A 19,762-nucleotide genomic window follows, 5' to 3' on the forward strand; every position below is an offset into this window, starting at 1 on the left:
ACTAAACCTCGTGTTTATATCTCTGCTACATCAGTGTGCATGCCAGTTAGGCTACATGGCTAAAACGGGACCATGAAAACATCTGTACAGCGCATATCGATGTACACCCTCTGGGCTATTATATTAATACTTGTTATTGAAAATCAACTTTTTGGAAAAGGTTTCAACTATTATACTGACCTTTCAACACCTGACAAATGTTTCAGCTCCTGACACTTGAGCCTATCTCATTTACATTTAAATATCGACAACAACTGCCCTTTTTTAATTGTTGGTGTGCCAGCTAATTTCTCCTTTCGCTCCTTGTTTTTCTATTTCATATAAATCCAGTTCTTCAATCTAATAAATTACAAAAACATGGGTTTTTATCATGCAATTATCATGAAATGACGCTGAAATGTAAAATAAATGGTAGCACCAATCTTGGGCCAACTTGTTGGCATTTTTTGGTCATATTTGCACTCTAGTGCAATTGGGAGCAGTTGTGCAAAGCCTGCGTTAATTGTGTTGATACAGTAATAAAGAAGCATGCTATTCGGAAGTGCTTCAGAGCTCATGGAGCTGCGTGTGAGAAGAAAAGTGTCCTTACAAACTCAACAAAACCTTTAAAACGTTGTCAAATGTTACGTGAGACAGATTTCAGGGCCTCTAACTTCGTTTTCTTTCAGCCCCTTCAGTTAATGTGCTTTTGACAAGAGGTTTCAACATTTGTCATAGATTAAAACTTCAGAGAGAATTGTCCAGATATCCAAATGTGAGGATATGCAGTATTTCTAATTGTTGTGTTAAAACCTTGTTTTGCTCGCTTTTCCAGGAGCATATTGTTGGACACAATTACGACATATTCAGAGGTTGCATCCTCAGTATATGAAAGATACTCAGTCCTAATTTTAAATGTCTTCAAATAATATGTACACGAAAAATATATATTGTAACTACTTGTTACCCCTTGCTTTCAACACCAGGCTCACTTGTGCAACTGATCTATCATTAATGCGCGTTTCAGTCCGAACCGTCTCAAGGAGTGTGTTACTATTGACAGCTCGCTGATGGACAAAAAACCACCTCATGCTGCGTCTCTATATCACACAGAATGATTGGGAAATGGACTCTAATTAAATGCGTGCGTAATTAAATGCAAATGAGACATTTTATGCGCACACTGCAAGAAATGTCAACTTTAGCAATGTTGTCATCCTGCTCCTGTCTTTCTCTAAAAAAGAAGCTGCCTGTTGGCTGTGGGGTTGCAGATAGACATAATTAAGCTCCATACGTTACAATTACCGTTCAATAACAACACACATAAAAATGCATTTGGGATGGTAAAATGACTACCAACCAAGGCTGATGTTCTATTATACTTTTTGTTGAAATTTGACTCTTTGTTTGCAGTGCATGGTTTAGTATCTATTTGCACTGTCACTATAACGTATAAGCTAAATACGCTTCTACTGGCATGTCATGGCTGTCAATGCAAAACTGGCTCCATGCGTTTTGTTTTGTGAACTTTGCATTTCATAATTCCTGCACGGCCCGCGGTGTGCAGACTAAACCTGCTTGGAGCCACAGGCCTAAATATAACCTACACCGACTGCCCCATGCGCGCGCGCGCGTGTGTTTTTTTCTTCTTCCTGTAGAGACCAATATACCCATTTCCAATCTATCTGTGTCTCTCTCTTGGAAGCTTTTCTGTGCGGAGAAATTGCATTTTTCATATTGTTCCTCTATTCAGGCTTACATTCAGAGATAAACTACTTGATCAAACGTTGATTTGTATTGTTAATTACACACACAGAGATATAATTATAGGGTACACGTATGGTTGATTGATCTATTAATCGTAAAGATGAATTCGGTCTTAAACGGAGACAACTTGTTGTGCTACAATATCTGATGATGCATATGTCAAATGTAGATATGCTTAATAAACCACAATGTATGGAGGCGGTGACTGGAGAAGAGGAGGTTGCGCGTAATGGCGCATGAGGAGCAAATTTCAAATGGATTCCTTCTACCAGACTGGGATTATGTGGAGGTTTAGAAAAGAGACTGGGGTGAGGGCCCGGGAGGAATTATAATTTGGTGTATAAACCAATGCTATTCTTGCGCAGACGGATCACCCTCCACCCCCTTGAACTACGTCGCGGACTCCGCTTCCGCTTCGCACGGTTGGTCAGTGATGCGAAGTGGAGGGTTGGAGAGGGAGCGCGCACGAGAGAGAACGAGAGAGAGAGAGGGAGAGAGAGAGAGAGAGAGAGAGAGAGAGGGGGTGCGACGTAGAATTGACAAAGCAGAGACTGGGAGAGAGAGAAGGGGAGAAGGAGGTGACGGACCTGCTCCTCTGGGACTCGGCTACAGCTTACTGCTAGGTGCTACCACCGGGCTGCGCTCACTAAACGGTCCTCAGCTGTAAAATGCACAATTAGGCGCCGAGCAGCTGCCTTGTAGCTGTCAGCGAGCGCCGCGAGGATCTCCACGGTCACCGCTCCACTTGAAGGAAATCTGGACTAACTGTGAGGAGGAGGAGAAGGAGGAGGAGAAGGAGAAGGAGAAGGAGAAGGAGGGGAGAAAAAAAAGAAGGATTCATGGAGATTCTGTGCAGCTTTATTGAGCAAAACGCCTGGATTATCTGATTTGGGACGGAGCGTTGAACACTAAAGACGAAGCGTGTGTCTCTGTTGTGCCACCGCCGTGTCCAACTGTAGCCCGCGAGGTGTTTGGTTTTTAGGTAAGCTGATCTTTTTCCGGCGACGTGTGTTCATTGTTGTTGCGTGTGTAGAATAGGCTTCTCTACTAGGGTTTGTTTTTAGGCGGCTCGGTTGTGTTCCGGACAACACTGTGTCGAGATACAACAATATATTACGCGCAGGTCTTTTGTTTGAGGAACATGAATAGGATATAGTGCTTCCCAAAAGAGAGGAGGTCATGCTACTTCGATGTGCAACCTTATTCCCCCAAAATAAGTCTGTATCCTTTATTGTGTAAATAATATTTTTAATTGCCCAAATGATTTGTGACAATAATCTTGAATTGAAATTCCAAACCTTCAGCTCATTAAAAAAAAATGAATAAAGTTCAATTAACTTTTTTTTTACTCCGAGTAAACTTTAGTTCAGTTTTTTTCAAATCTAGTTGCTATGTCAATGTGTTGTGTTTTCCTTCCTTTTAACTCGATGTTGTTTTGTTAATGCTGTAGTTATTAGCTGTGTAGCACATGGCCCTTTTGAAAACGACTAACTTTGTGGTCACATACAGAGACATATATAACTGTATCATTGTCTGTCTGTGAATATAAACGTATTTAAATCACTCTAACAATGTTAACAATGAGATCCAGTCCCGCACACTGACAGCTCTGTTTGGGTCTTTCAGCTGGGAGTTTTCGGAGCACCGGTCATGGCGGACCAAGAGGAGGCTTTTGCCCTTGAGAACTCTCCTGGTGGTTCAGATTCAAGGGAATTACAGTCCGATAATAAATCAGAGAAACAGAACGGAACCTCAAGCAAATCCCCATCATCTCAGACTACTTACATTCAGCAGGTCAGTGTCCGTCATCTGTAGGCCTCACTTCTCACTGCTTCAGGCTGCTTCCACTCACGTTCACTGTACACAAATACATAATAATAATAATGTATGTAGTCGTCGGAACTAGTATTATATATGTAGATGTGGGTGTTAAAATATACACATTTCAGTTTCTTGAAATGTTCAAGAAAATTGTCTGTTATTGGGATGGATTCATTTGACATATTCTAAGAATATTTAGATAGACAAATGTAACTTTTTATTTTTTATTTGGTCTGTCTTATACTCGTTGTCTCACTTTGTTGGTCAGAGAAACTGATTTATACAACATTTATTTGAGGAGTGAAACATCAGAAACCTCTCCAAGGAATTTGGTTTGTTTTTACACAAAAGTGTATGATTAAAATGAGACTATACTAATACTCTATAGCGTTAGTCGTCAGACACTAACTCTGGTCTTGTTATGTGTAGTTTAAATGTGCCTGCTAAAGGCCCAACTGGTTTAAGACTACAATGGCAGAATCTCAAACTACTTCAAAAGTTACACACTAGTTTATTATATATTTTATTTGACTTAAATGCACAACAAATGCAGTTTGTGCACGTTTCTTGAAGAAAATGTATATTTTACTGGCATTAATAATATAGCCATTGGCAGCTGAAAACAGATGTTTTTAAAAACATGCTATTTGACCAACTCAGAAGGCCTCAACACCATGTTGGACACCTCTGCGAGAAATGGAAGTATGCCTGTTACAGAAATCCCGTGAGCACGTCGGACACTAACATGCTTTATTTTGAAGGGAATGGAGGCAATAAAAGTCTACTTGCACGAGAGGGAACTCTGGGTAAAGTTTGACGAGGTGGGGACGGAGATGATCATCACCAAAGCTGGACGGTAAGAGGACAATATAAAAATATCTATCATTATTATGACACACTAACCATGACAAGTGGGGGTGGGGTCATTGTCTGCATCACTGTTTTCTGATAATTCTACCCATGCACGTAATTATTGTGAATATGTAGGCCTGGAATTTACATCCTATAGCCGGCATCCGGCATGGCCGGAATTTTTCTTGCCTGAGGAGATTGGAAATATACACTGTGAGGAACCAGAGAGAAACCACCGAGCATCTGGTGGACGTTTTACATTTTAGTCTGGGTGGCCCTGCTGGGGAATTGCAATACTATCGACCAATCAGACTGAGAGCGCAAACGGACACACAACTGTCCACGAAATAAGTTTCTTTCATTCCAGTCAAATAAACTCAGTCGGAGCACACGCTGCCTTTTGCAACACTTTCCCTGCATGTGTGTGCGTGTGTGTGTGTGTGTGTGTGTGTGTGTGTGTGTGTGTGTGTGTGTGTGTGTGTGTGTCTGTGTGTGTGACACCATTCTCGCGTGACAACACCGTGTTTCACAGATTGTACATATGCCTCGCTGTGAGCTTCTCAGTTGCCCTCAGAATGCATCGAGTCGAAGTAGCCCTCGTCTGCACGCGCGTAAACGTGCATATATGTATGATGACCGCGGGTGTCTGCTCCTGTCATAGTGCCCTCTGGCTCATATGGCTGTAGCTATTATAAATGATGAATATTTATAGTGAACACAGCTACATTTCACTGTGCGCTCCGGGTCGGGCAGAAGAGAGTTGTTTTCACAGAGCTGCATAAAGTCTCCATTATGTTCCCGTCAGTCATTTCTCTCGTGTTTTTGGCATGAAGTTCCTTTGACTTATGAGACTGCCCAGGCTTACTCACATTATGTGCTTTTCTACAATATGACAGCTCACAACTATCTAGATGATTTACTAAATGGATCTTACCAACAAACCAAAAAGTGTCCCACAGTGAAAGGTTTTTTTTGGGCAGGTCCCTCTCAGGCCCAACGCCCTGAACATAGTTGTTACCTCTCCAAAGCAAATGTAGGCTTTTCATTGACATTTCAAACCATCTCACGTGAGCCGACTGTATTATAATTTAGTTTGCAAATTGTAATAATAAAAAAGTCATAACCTTTATTAGGAAAACACATTAGTTTTCATTCACATTGTTTTGTAAATCGCCAAATGTTTGAACATTTCTGGAAATCGTTTTCGAGTAGAAATCGTGAAAACACATCACGGTCTATTTCTGACTGCATGTCGCCTTCTTTTTTCACTGTTTGGCAGAAATATCCTTCCATATATCGCCATAACCCGTGTGTTGTCCTTTACAGGCGAATGTTCCCCAGCTTCAAAGTGAAGGTCACAGGATTAAACCCCAAAACTAAATATATTCTCCTGATGGATGTTGTTCCTGCGGACGACCATCGATACAAATTCGCCGACAATAAATGGTATGTAAAATATAATAACACAAAGAAAGGATTTTTTTTAGAATAATAATGTGGGTTGTAGTTTTGGAGGCTTATTCTCTTTCTGGAGTTGATTCCAAACAGGAAATGTCATATTGTTGTCCTGATAAATGACAATCGGAGGTGAACATATTCATTTCCTGCGAATTATGAATTGTGTATTTTCTTGCCAAAGAAATCTTGTCAGCAGGGAGAAATGTTTCCGCCGGAGCTGTTGAACCGTTGATGATGACTTTGTGTTGCTGTTGCTCTACCTGCCCATGTGTGCACTGCAGCACGGCTGTGTTTCACAGTGGGGCATCCGGGTTATTTGTTTAGATTCATGTCGATCTCTCCAAACTTGGCCAGGAATGCCTTGTTTGGGTCAGCGCCTTTTTAATGAGGGGATCCTTATAATCACATGCCAATACTGCCGATAATGACCTGTCCAACCCGTGTCCTGGGACTCCTCTTGATCTAATGTTTTAAAACATTGTGTGCCAGCTCTAATTTGACCTCTGGCTCTCCAGAACTAACTTATCAAAGTATCATATTCTATTATAACATTGATTATTTAACTTAAATAAGTCATTGGCTATATGTTTTGACCCGGAGGTAAACGTCCTGCTGCTAGGGACTGTCTAGCCTGAGAGGTTCGCAACAATCTCCTCCTACTAATTGGTCGTTTTTGTTTCATATTTTTAGTTTTGATACTATTTAAGATAAAATTCGGATATCCTTCGGCATAATTTCAACATTTTCATAGTGAAATAACGGCATAACAGTGATGATCATTTTACACTAAAGACCACTTCCACCTCCTTTGGGGCCGGTGTAGTTGATGTCCGAGGTGTTACAGTGTGACTGTTGCTTTGATTCAGGTCTGTGACCGGGAAGGCAGAGCCCGCCATGCCCGGCAGGCTGTACGTCCACCCGGACTCTCCGGCCACGGGGGCGCACTGGATGAGGCAGCTCGTCTCCTTCCAGAAGCTGAAGCTCACCAACAACCACCTGGACCCGTTCGGACACGTAGGTGCCTATCATGCATACTATTTAACCGCAGGGCTGTGCGTGCTCTGATCTCTCCTGCGGCTGCGCGGATCAAAGTGCTGCACTTCTTTTCTGTTTTGCTTGTTGTGTTTGCCCAGTGGCACTTCAGCAGGAAGGAGTGTCACTAAAACATCTTTATCACCTTTTACTTGCACATCAAGGACTGGTTTCCACTGCTGAACTTCAAGTTATTGTTGTTTTCCTTGTTTAATTTAAAAACAATGCAAAAGCTATATGCATTTGTATATATGAAAATGTATGCACAAGCTATGTATGAAGAGCTGAAGAGTTGAATCTGAAATAGGACAAAATGTTACAGTGTGCAACTGTTTCTTTATAATTACATCATTATTATTATAATTATTACAACTATTATAACGATCATTATAATAATTAATATTAACAGCAATAGTAATATTCCTGTTAATATTAATATTAATATAATTTTAGATCATTATTTTGAAGTGGAAAGTTCTACATTTAGTTATACATCGAACAGACCGAAGTCACTCCAGCACCAGGCTCTTTAAAGTCACTGATGTGTATTCTGGGGTTTTCCTACTTTCTTGTTTATGTTTATCTCTCTCTTTCTTTCTTTAACTTTCTTTATTAATGTTTTGCTCTTTCAAATGTTAATTTTTCAAACCCTGAAATAATTATGTCTTTGAGATGCACATTGCCAAAGATAGAGACCTTTGCTCAGAATGTATAAACGCAGGAGAAATTGCTTGTGGAGTTTCTTTGAAACTATAGTAAACAAATAAAAAAGAGTAGGGCAAAAAGATAAATTTTAAAATATCAGAAACACTATTGACTGACAGTCTATATCATTTATAAATTAACTGTGTATTATGGTGTTTAATTCTTCATTGAAAACACAATTAAACTCAGGGAAATTGAGTTAAAAGAACAATACATGAGATCAACTCCAAGAACAATTAAAACAAATGTTTGATTACATTTCAAAAACTTTAAATATATAATTGATCCTTTTTTTAAGTAATTCACTGGTATGCATGATGAATGAGTCATGAGATGTTGAGAAAAAACAGGAATTTCTGAGTCTCGACCTATAATGCAGATCATTATTTGACTTTATTTGTTACTTGGTACTTAATAGGTCTATTATAGCACCCCTTCGGTGCATTAAAGTCATAGAACTCCTGGCAGTCATATTAAGAGGGGGGCAGTTGGGCATTCTTTTAGGGAAAAGGAAAGAGGCAATGGCACCCCCACCCCCACCTCCGCCTCCTTCACCTCCCCCCACCAGTTAGGGATATGGTACCCATTTCCTAACTTAAACTCCTCATTATTCTGCACCCACTATCTAGCCCCAGGCTTTTGAGATTCTGTCTTGAAAAAACATCACTTACTTAATCAACAAATGGGCCTGTAGGCGTCAGGTTTCCATAAAACTCTCAGTTGATGGGCACACTGAGGCCAATTTAGATGTCTTGGAGAAACGGAAAAGTCACACAATTAGCTCTGTTACTAATAGGCCCAGTCATTAAGGAAAAACACACTTATGTGGTTGGCAAAAGGAACATCAATAGCTATTCTGGCTTTTGGGAAGTTGGTTAAATTAGGTGGAAAAATACAAGAAATTAAATAAAGTAACAAATTATTAGAAGTGTTAATCTCGATTTGAGTCGTTAAACTGAATATGTTTCAAATCTGTACGAATGAGGCAAAGGTAAATTTGTGTTGCTATGACAAACCTTTTGAACCTTTAGATGCAGGTGGGGTTCAGGTAAAACCAGGAAAATAATGACAAAATAATATAATGATGTTTCGCATCAAATTAAACAGCACAACATGAGCTACAATAATTAGTAAGCTGTTTTCAAATGCTCCAAACACAACTCACACAATACTAAAATAAGAACTCAAGTATCATATTATATTTTTTATTTGCCTTAAGAGGCAACACTAAAAAAAAGTCTTATGTCAAAGTGATACGGTTTAGTTTATTTTAACCACCAGTCCTGAGATTGACAGTTATTTACGTCGCGACAGGTACTATCAGGTGGATGATTCATCTAAAAGGAGAGTGAATATGTATTTCTACACAGGCCACTATCTATCCACATGGCACCTACAGGTTGTAGCCTTGCGAAAGCCCAGCTGGTGAAATGAAATTGGAGCTCAGTTGGAATGTAAGCAGTGTTGTGCATTTTGGGTTAAAGTGCCTTTTTGATTGGCTGCAGTGGTTCCTGGCTCACCTTCTTTTGTGGTGGGAGACAGCACCCTGGGATTCATAAATGAAACGCTGGTGGCTGGCCAGAAATATATTCCATTGGCTTGTTGGTCCAGCTGCTTGAAATAACTTGTAGATGATTTATAATTACTCGCAATGAGGCATTGGACCGAAACATCGCTGAAGTAGAATGGACCAATTTAGGATGCCGGGCCAGAAGCAGTCGGTTATTCTTCTCTCAGCTGACTGGGCTCACTGTTGTGAAGGAGTCTCATAGAAAACAAGGGAAACCTGAGTGTTTACACATTCATGGTGCAGCTGTATTTCTTATTCAAATGTTGCATATGTCAACTTGTCCCTGAAATTATTTCAACTAAAACTTATATGTTTTGTAAGAAAGGATTTCGTTTTTTGAATAACATGATCATAGTTTTGAATAGAACGGTGTGTTTGTGGTTTGCAGCTTTATATTTATTGTCATGTTGAGGCAGAAACAGTGCTGGACGTGGGCATCACTGCATCTCTTGTTGAATGACGTATGTCATGGGAAATATTGCAGAAATAATATGTCATGGGTTACAGAAATAAATGGACACAAATTGACAATTTTTTAGACATTGAAGTCTCAAGATAAAGGTACATTTCTCTATACAGTTTATTTCATTGACAATTGAAGTCTAGTTGAAGATAATGCATTTTGAATATGGTGTAAAAAATGGTTTTATATACCATTGTAACTTCCAATAAAACACTAGGAAAGTTGTGCAGTGATAATACAATTTAAAGCTATTTGTACTTGAGTGTTTAGGGTTTAAGCCACTTTATTACACCATTACATTTCATGAAGAAATGTGTGTTTTTATGCACTAGATTTATTTGACAGCTATAGTGTATTAGTGACTTCAGCAGCACAACAAGTAGTTACAATGAGCTTCACTTTGACCATCTGCAACATAATAATCCATTGGTATTGTACTGGATATAACAATACATCACCCTAAGGGACCAATCTGCATAAGAAGTACATGTGCTGCTTAAAACTTGAAATGCAGCATAATAAAATATCGTTATAAATGCTGTATATCTTAAACCACTGCACTACAGTGCTACCCTTTTTCTATATTTGAATTCCTAAAAATCATTTCGTTTTTGTCTCAGATTTCATACCAAGCTGCAGTTTTTGCTTTGATCTCCCTGTCAACTCCTGGAATATTTCTTAGTGTTATTTATCTCCCCCCTCAATTTGCTCCTGCACTCGTCTCCCTGTCTTCCCACACATGTTTTGGCCAGGAGGGTGGAGTGTGAGGATCGCACTGTTTATATTTGAATGGCAGTGTGCGATGAGCAATAGATGATGGTGTACAAAGCCTGCTGATCCCGAGGCTCGGGGAAACTCTCTGATGTGGTGGAACTTGAAAGCAAAGGGCAGCGGCTCGAGACCCAAAGTGATCCCTCACGATCATTAAATACTATCATCCAGAGGCGGGGGGAACAGAGATACAGGGACCAGGCAGGGCAGCGGCTGGGCCAAGGAGACAGTGTACACTGGGGCCCCAGTGGGTGGTCCACAGCTACCCCCCTACCACCACAACCCCCCCCCCCCCCTCCCCCACCCCACACTAACACACATACTGGACTTTGGGAGCCCACATTCAGTGGACCATGCACTGTTCCAGGGTTAAATGTGCATTGAGATATTTCCATGCAACTTCTAATGTGTCTCAGTGGCAGACAGTTTAGCTCCTAAAACCAAGCAGTGTGGTGAATGGCATGTTTGCATTGATTGTTGTGGTTTCGTCCAATCTTGGACTCATCTCTGCAGACCTCAAGTAAGCGCTTAATGAATGCATGCGTGGGAAAATGTTTTGTTTAACCTACTTTTCCTCGTTTGGAAAAGCTCTTTTCACTGAACGTTATGGCCTAATTTAAAAATCCAATAGTGCGGCTTGATAGCTGGATATGTTATTTTTTAATTTGCACAGTGCCATAACTTCACAATGCAGGAATCAATAATCCCACTCTTAAATATGGAAACCGAAACAGAGCTACAAATACAGCAGGAGGATTTAATTTTAGATACTCAGTTCTGGTAAAACTATTCTCACCTCAGAGCAGAGTATGCGGCCCTAAAACCCCTTTCCTGCAAATAGTTGTATTTATGGTCGATTGTAAAATTTGCAAACGCTGAGTTTCCATCTGCAAGTCATCCATCCACTGTTCAACAGCCTGCTTATCCAACCAAAGGGATGCAATCAGCTGATATTGTCGGAAAGGTCCAGTAACTTCCATTAAATCATGCATATTGCATCTATATACGATGTGCATTGCAGGCAGTTTCTGCCCATTACAAGAACCCATTGCACCATGAAATAAGATTAAGTTCAGCTGGAAATTGATAATGGATGACTATTGTATCGTCTATGTTCTATGCTTCTATGGTTCGCTTGGCTCTAAGAAAGGACTTGGGGCTTATGGCTGTAATGCTGTAGGATGCCCCCACAGGTACTGGAGGTCAGGGTGATCCCTTGTGTCCTCTCATGTTGGCAGTGAAAGGCAGGTACAAAAACAACCTCTAAGATAACAGATAGGAGGAATGCCTATTGGACAGAAAGGTGGAGGAGGGGGAGTTAAGAAGGGGCTTTTTTTTTTTCAATCTTGAAATGTAAAATGGATCTGATGAAAATAAAAACCATTAGATGTCCTCGAGGCTGAAGACCATGACTCCCTGGTCTGTCAAAACAATTAGACTTAAGACCCACGGATGAGAGGGCCTCAAAAGAGAAGTTCAAGGCTCAAGTTCAGCTGTGCGGACTGCGTCTTAATGTCGCCAAGCTAGCCACGGGTAGTCATCACTTAGCATAAACTAGGTTAGTCTGGTTAGAGGGCAACAAGAGAGAAGACATCACTGTCTATAACTCTCCTGGAACTGATCATATACTGAGACTATTTAATTGTAATATAGTGAATATTATCCTTAAACATACAGTTTGGAGCTAGAACTTTAGTTTGAGTTTTGGCTACATGGGATATAACTTACTTACTTACTTAGAAGAAAAGTGCACAGGCCATATACAAAAACTAATGAGAGTGCACGTGGCCCAATTTTATTTGAAAGATTGTTTAAAGCATTAAAACGCATTTAAAAAGTTTGAAAAGTTTGAAGTTTTAGTCGAACAAGTAATTTGTCCTAAAAAGTTAAGTTAAGTTGTGCAGTCTTTGACTGAGGAACTTCATCTTAATTGAACATATTGGGCCTCTGTGATATTAATAAAGTATGTTGCCTTCTAGTTTTTTTCCCTCACATGTCTGAATTCATGCACAAATTATGTAAATGAAGTGCTCCCTTTTCTGCATTGAATAACCCCTTCCCCTTCTTTTATCTTAAGCTCACCCATACCTGTTCACCTAAATGTTTGCATTTCATTTATGATAAAAGTGCTGAAACTGAGCCCTGAAATGTATTGCAACACGGTTAGAATGCTTAGCCTATAAAGACTTTGTAGAAACAGTGGGAACACATGAGCAGAAAAAAAACCTTCACCTCAAAAGTAACAAAAATAAAGTGTTGATGCATGCAGCCCAAAAAAAGGAGGTATGGGGAACTATAAGTGTTTCCGCGTCACAGACGTCGCCACTTCAAGCAGCTCCGAAGGAAGTCTAATGTTAGACTCGGTCTCTTTTTTTGTCTCTTCTGCGAGCTTTATTTTGAGAAAGGGCGTCTTGCTGTGATGACACGCATAATCAATAATCTAACACTATGGCTTCGCTTTTTCTTTTTTTCTAGATCATCCTAAATTCGATGCACAAGTATCAGCCGAGGATCCACATCGTGAAGGCGGATGAAAATAACGGTTTCGGCTCCAAAAACACGGCCTTCTGCACTCACGTCTTCCCCGAGACGGCCTTCATCGCGGTGACGTCCTACCAGAACCACAAGGTGAGTCCTTTTGGATGTAGCTGTGTGTCTTCATTGCAGTCACGTGACAGAGTTAACTATTGCAACTTTAAATGCACGGTGTATTTTACGAGGTGATTTAATTGTAACAATGTTTTGAACATAGCAAACAAGGGGAAATAAACAGAACTCCAAATACAAACAAAACGATATATTGTTTATATTGCAGACTTATGTCAAGTCTTAATTTCCCATTCAAACTACTAATAATAATACATTATTAATATTTGTATTATCATGATCATCATCGTCATTACTATTAATAATAATAATATTGTTGTTATTATCTATTTCACACATGCAAGAGTTCAATTCAGTTTCGCCCATTTTTACGGCTTTCTGACGGCAAACGGGATCTGCTGATTGCTGGAGAGAAAATGAAAGGCGCTGTTAAAGTAAACTGTCAGTGTCCGCTGGAAATCTCTGCTATCACATCGAGTCAATGACAGACGAGAGAAAACTTCAGATACCCGACTAGACGACGTCTGACCTCAAGAGACTTTTTCCCCAACAGGCTTTGTAGAGCGAGACAAGCTGCAGATAAACAGGAGAAACCTCAGAGGAACAAAATAAACTGCATCGACGCCGAGTCATAATTAAATGAATTCATAATAATACATTTAGCTCGTTATTTGGGATATATGATGAATAATTGTTCGAATTTATCAAACTTATTTTGTGAACCTTTTGAAATAGTTCGGGGGCAATTATTTGGTTACAATTGTGTTTGAGTCTATTTTACAGTTACGGCGCGGCTAACTTGTTTTCTACATTACCTCCGAGTTAAGTGCTATGCACAATACCACATATTTGTATTTAAATAACCCTTTGCCTGTTACAGTTGGGAAACAAAAAGTTCACAAAAATAAGTTCACAAAAAAACGGATATGTTGGTTTGAAAATCCTTTAAAATAATATAGTACATTATATTATAACATGTAATATTGAATACAAGTACACACGTTTAAATGTCCACTATCCATTATATATATATATAAAGAAATAATGATATATATATATATATATAAAGAAATCATTTTATATATATATATATATATATATATATATATATATATATATATATATAATTATTTCTTTTTCGCTGAGGTTTCCAGTCTGTTTTTGCAGTGAGGGCAATAACGTTAATAAAGAGTACATTTAAATTGTTACGCTGTTTTTGCTACTTAAGCGGGTAAAAGCTGATAATCTGGGAGATTTCCTTTTCACACATCCAATTCAGAAAAGGCTTTTTAATAAAGTTACATCATGAGTGAGATTTCTTGAGCAGAGGGAGCCTCACAGTTGTTTATCATTTAGACTTGCGGGAAAAGAAGCAGAAATACTCAATATTGACTCTGCAGGCATTTCTTGGGGGTAACTCTCGGGAACACAGATATGTGTAAACAGCGTCTGTTCAACATCATGTAGACATGTCGTCCTGTATGTTCTTAGTTTGGGGAATATGGGAGTGAGGGGCCAAAGCTCCGCGCAGCCAATCGGACGTCTCCGCGCTTCTGGGAACAGGAAGCACAAATGAATGACACGCTGTAGAAAACCATTCATTATTTTTCAAACATGTTATTGGGGCCTGAGATCGTAACCCCGGGCTAATTATTGGGGCTTTCCAGACCTGCAGAAAAACAAGCATTTCTGATTTGCAGGCCCTTTGCCACAACTGTCTAATCAAACAGTCTCACATCTGCCAAAGTAATATGTGCTGCAAGGTCTGTGTCCAATTCACCTGTTAGACTCTCAGCTAATGAAAATGTCCAACGTGTCTTGTTTCGAGCATTTCCTGTCACTGCTGTCATTAAAACACTCTTTTTCCAAACTGTGTTTTCTGAAATAATATGTTTCTCTTCAGGAATAAAAAGCCAAGAATGAAAGGCCAGTAACTCCAGAGCTTATATTTAAGTTATATTTAATACATTTTATTTTAAGTATTTTAAAGTTCTCCTATAGGCTAAAATAGCCAAACGCGGCTGGAAATATGTTTATAGGCCTCCATTATTTTAATGAGCATCTTTGGACACAGTCAATAAAACTGTCTTTGAAGCTGTGAATGAAGCCTGATTGTCTTGAGTACTCCCAAATTATTTCAAACAGTAATCATATTCTGTGCTCTGATTCTTTCCACGAGTCCAGTCAGTATAGAGAACTCACATGTGTTTTGCAAAATATATTATTTTATTTTTCTGTAAACTGAACTCTGGCTATCACTTTGGAATGAGTAATTATTTGTCTAGCTGTATTTCTTCTTGGAACGACCCACAGAGGGTAACAAGAGTGCAACGGGACTTTTTTTTTATTTCTAACTTTCAAAAAAGATGAAACAAATGTAAATGCTCATGCCAGCCTGCGCGCATTAACAAGAAGCTAGCAAAGTGTCACACAAGAGATTTTACAAGGTTTGGTGAGAGTGTCAGCCAGCGTGCAGACAAACCTCCAGTCTTGTCAGAGAGCTGGAAGCGCACACAAGCTGCCAACTAATTACCTGCCAGAAACCGCTGCTCATGAGAGGGATATCCCTGGATTGTGTTTAACCTCTTTGGGATTAACTTGCTATTTCAGGGTGTTTCTCTGCACATTTGATATTTTTACAAAAACAAGTTGTATGATAAATCACAGTATTTGCATCTTGCAAGCATGCGCCAACTATCTGTTGAGCCGGAGACAGTTAACTGTGTAACATTATAAATTATGCGATGCAAATATGTCTTATTGATGAATGATTTATTCAATTGTTTAGTTTAGGATCCCTAAAAGCATCTTAGGTTTATGGAAATGTGATCTATTATTTAATTCTCCTGGGTAACTTGTGAGCAGTTAGATTCATCCAAGAACACTTCAAAACTCAGCTCTACAAAATCACGTTATAATACTGTCATCACATGAGCCTCAAGCTAAAGAAGACTTGTCTATATGACAGTATATCGGATACTGAAATGTCGCATTGTTGGACAAAAACATTGATGCTATTTGGTTGTTATTATTTGGCCTATATTCAACTTGTACAACATCTTGTAATTGACGCACAACAAATTACTTTCATTGACCAATATGTAATATAACCAAGTGTTTCTTTAGATAACCCAGTTGAAGATTGAAAACAATCCGTTTGCAAAAGGCTTTCGTGGAAGTGATGACATGGAGTTACACCGGATGTCCAGAATGCAAAGGTAACTATATAAAACGTGATAAAGTGGGTTATGCATGATCTATTTCTTTAATTGATCCTGGGCTCTGAAACGTGGAAACACTGACCAAAAACGAAATGATGTCTAATGAGATAAACGTTTCAAGGATTACTGACATCCTGGTCACACTGTCACTTAACAAGCCCAACTTTACAGTAATCCTTCAATCACCCAAATGCAAGCCAGTTCTGAGTGTTATTTTCAGTGAGTGTTATTTTCAGTGACGTAAGTGTAGTTCTTGATCCTCGGCCAGTTTTTTATGACTTAAGACTTTTATGGCTGATCTGGCAGAACCTCTGAAACACAACTGCAACATCTCCCTTCCAGACAACCTTTTCTACGATGTTCCAACTGCTTGTGTGTGTGTGTCTGTGTGTGTGTGTGTGTGTTGAATTGGTTGTATGACTTGGTCCTGCAGCCAAGGCAATACACGACCACATTGCTCTCTCGCTATGATTCAGTCCAGATGAGGGATGGAGCATGCGTCCATACTGCGCGGAAAACACATTTTCAAAGTAGAATATCTGGTTTTTAACCCCCCCCCCCCCCCTTTCACTCCCTTTGGGCAGCCGATACAAACATGTCGATTCAAATGTAGAAATCCCAAATCATTGGGTGAAAAAAACTGGAAAAGCTGTTTGGCTTTTCACAAGGTGCTAAAATCCAACCCCCCTTCCCATAACCTTTATTCTAAGCCCCAGAATCAAGGTCTTTGTAATCAAGCACTTCAGATTAATGTCGTGGTTTATGCTGTGGAGAAAAATCCCTGGAAATCCAGGAAGAGATTTCTGTACTTTCAAGTGCTTTTTAAAAAACGACTTGGATGATGGTGTCAGACACACGTTAAGTTACTTTAAGTAGGTTCATGCCACAATCTAATACAACGTTTTGAGTGAAATGCATTTCACCTATTAAAACCTGCAAATGTAGAGAGCATGGTGAGAGTCTAAACCACGCTATCCATCTTGCATGCCATTGTCCAATCCTGCCGAGTACAGTAAGCTACGCACGTCTGCTCTTGGTTACAATGTTGAAGGGAGAGCTTATAGCAAAACCAGGTCACTGTTTCAACTGAGCAGATCCCTGAAATCAAAGAACCCAAAGCAGCAAAAATGATCTATTGACAGATCCCATGGATTAATAGCAGTGAAATACATGCTGGTGTTTTCACTGGGAAGTGTTTCCCTCTCTCTGTGTGTGTCCTAAGTGGGTTTGATCCACCGCTGGGGAATGTTGTTGATTGTCTTTCCACACGTGGAACTGTACAGAAATAAACTATTGATATTTTTGGGAATACACAGTTTTAGAACAGATAATTACTAACGAATGTATTTGTGTGGTTGTTTGCGTGTGTTTGCACATAGTACCAAGGAGTATCCAGTAGTGCCTCGCAGTACAGTGCGCCCGAGAGTGGGCTCCAGCCAGAGCCCGTTCAGTGGGGAGGTCCAGAGCATTGCCACCCCGAGCGCACTCAGCTCCCAGTACTCCCAGTGTGAGAACGGGGTCACAAGCACCTCACAGGACATGCTGCCTCAGTCGGGCTCCTACCCCGTGCCACATGAGCACGGCCAGGAGTACCACTGCATCAAGAGGAAAGGTAGGAGACAAATATGGGAGATTAGTTATATTGCAGTATTAGTTGTCTTTGCAAGCTGAGCATTTTTAATTAATTTGGTAAATACTTTTAGGCCATAAAGCACCCGTAACAATGATTAGTAAGGGTCACAGATGTTGGAGATGGTATAAGTACCATCTATATATATGTGGACATAATACATATGGCTATTTTCCAAGTAGATTAAGGCCACTCTCACACTGATTTTATACATAATTATGCTAAAAGTGTATTTGTGTGTTCTTCAGGAACAGCACACATTAATAAATAAACAAAAATATATAAATATGCCTGATTTTACCAAAAGTGAAACATGTTCATATGCAGACCCTGAACATGGTGTATTGGTATAGTGGTAGTATACACCAAATTAAATTAAAAATTAAAAAAACGGGTACTGAACCCGCATACAAAATAAAGTATGTGTTCAAAACGGACAATAATTATCCAAAAAGATACTCAAACATGTACATTTTGAAAATGTGCATTTTATAAGACATGTATATTTGTTTTACATGGTTAGCATTTAATTACGAGCAGAATAGTAATTATTTCTTTTGAAAATGTAATCAAAGACAATATTTCATATTTCAAGGTTTGTGACATAGTGACATGGAGTGACTGCACTTTTTTACTCTATACAACCTAAAGATAACACTTGAGTAACACTGTTCTGTAACTCTGTAATTCTGCCTGTAGTGGAGGATGACGGCCACTCTGGTGAGCAGAGCTATAAGAAAGCCTATCTGGAGAGCTCGTCCAGTGAGGAGGACCATTACTACCGTCCCGTTGGCTACGCCCAGAGCCTCGGCCTGGCCGGCGGGCCCTACCGCAGTGAATCCAGCCAGCGGCAGGCGTGTATGTATGCCAGTGCCTCGCAGGGTGCTGAGCCAGTTCCTAGTTTGGAGGACATCAGCTGCAACACTTGGGCCAGCGTTTCACCCTATGGGAGTTGCTCCGTCACCACCATGCAGCCGATGGACCGGCTGCCCTACCAGCACTTCTCCGCTCACTTCACCTCAGGGTCTCTGGTGTCCAGACTTGGCGGGGTTGGGGGCCACGCCTCTCCGCAGCTGGGCGATGGCCACCACGCTGCCATGTACCAAAGCTCCATGACCCACCAGACTCTGGGCCGCCAGTGCAGTCCTGGGGCTGGGATTCAGTCGCCAGCAGCTGGCCTACAGGGAAACGAATACCTCTATACACACGGCATACCACGTACACTGTCGCCACACCAGTACCACACAGTACATAGCGTCAGCATCATGCCAGAGTGGAACGAGAACAGTTAGAGCTTATGTCACACTCAGTAGATACACATATTAAAATGAAAAACAAAAAAGGACCAAAACAAGGCAGGTTTTAGATGAATTTATATTTATATTTTTAGAGGATGTGTTGCTGATCATCTTAATGAGATCCGAGTGGTTCACAGACAGCAGTGGATATTGGTAAGATTGTGTTGAATTAGGAAAGCCAGCATCTTATCGCTTAACTTGTGACAGCATCTGCACTTATAAGCAAATGACATGAACATGAACAAAGAGGAGCTGGACTAGAACATGTGCAAAGACGGCTCAAGTGCAGAGAAGGTGAACGCAGTGGAAGTTCAGACACTGCACCGAAGAACTCAAAAAAGGTTGATTTGCTTTGCCGGCGGTCCCCAAGTTCATGGTGTTCTTGGGTGGTGGTGTAAAATCTCTTATTTTGTATTCATGTGCAGAGTTTGTGTAAAAAAACAAAAAAAAACAAGACGTTTGTCTTCTGTCACATTATCCAGAGTTCTCATTTTTCTTTTCTTTTTTGTAGTTAACTTACTTTATAGTCAAATTTCAATAACTTAAAGAATGAATAAGCAGATGGGAGCTTTTGTTGTGGCTCAATTT

The 19,762-nt window shown here is 40.0% G+C and overlaps 1 protein-coding gene across 1 annotated transcript; it reads left to right on the forward strand.

Moving 5' to 3' along the window:
- Nucleotides 1-3,396: 3,396 nt before the first annotated feature.
- On the forward strand, nucleotides 3,397-19,168 carry tbx5a (T-box transcription factor 5a). Its single transcript, XM_034547085.1, has 8 exons — nucleotides 3,397-3,540; nucleotides 4,329-4,423; nucleotides 5,746-5,865; nucleotides 6,744-6,891; nucleotides 12,894-13,046; nucleotides 16,152-16,243; nucleotides 17,626-17,858; nucleotides 18,576-19,168. Exons 1-8 carry the CDS (start codon nucleotides 3,397-3,399, stop codon nucleotides 19,166-19,168), a joined length of 1,578 nt encoding a protein of 525 aa, XP_034402976.1.
- The last annotated feature ends 594 nt before the right edge of the window (nucleotides 19,169-19,762 follow it).

This window comes from Cyclopterus lumpus, chromosome 12 (genome assembly GCF_009769545.1).
Source record: "Cyclopterus lumpus isolate fCycLum1 chromosome 12, fCycLum1.pri, whole genome shotgun sequence".
NCBI classification, from domain to species: Eukaryota; Metazoa; Chordata; class Actinopteri; order Perciformes; family Cyclopteridae; genus Cyclopterus; species Cyclopterus lumpus.

What these genes read in the sequence shown, in the direction of transcription:
- tbx5a (XM_034547085.1), top strand. Translation starts at nt 3,397, where the DNA reads ATGGCGGACCAAGAGGAGGCTTTTGCCCTTGAGAACTCTCCTGGTGGT. An exon ending in AGACTACTTACATTCAGCAG is followed by an intron (nt 3,541 to 4,328) that starts GTCAGTGTCCGT and finishes TTTATTTTGAAG; the next exon opens with GGAATGGAGGCAATAAAAGT. An exon ending in CGTCCTACCAGAACCACAAG is followed by an intron (nt 13,047 to 16,151) that starts GTGAGTCCTTTT and finishes GTGTTTCTTTAG; the next exon opens with ATAACCCAGTTGAAGATTGA.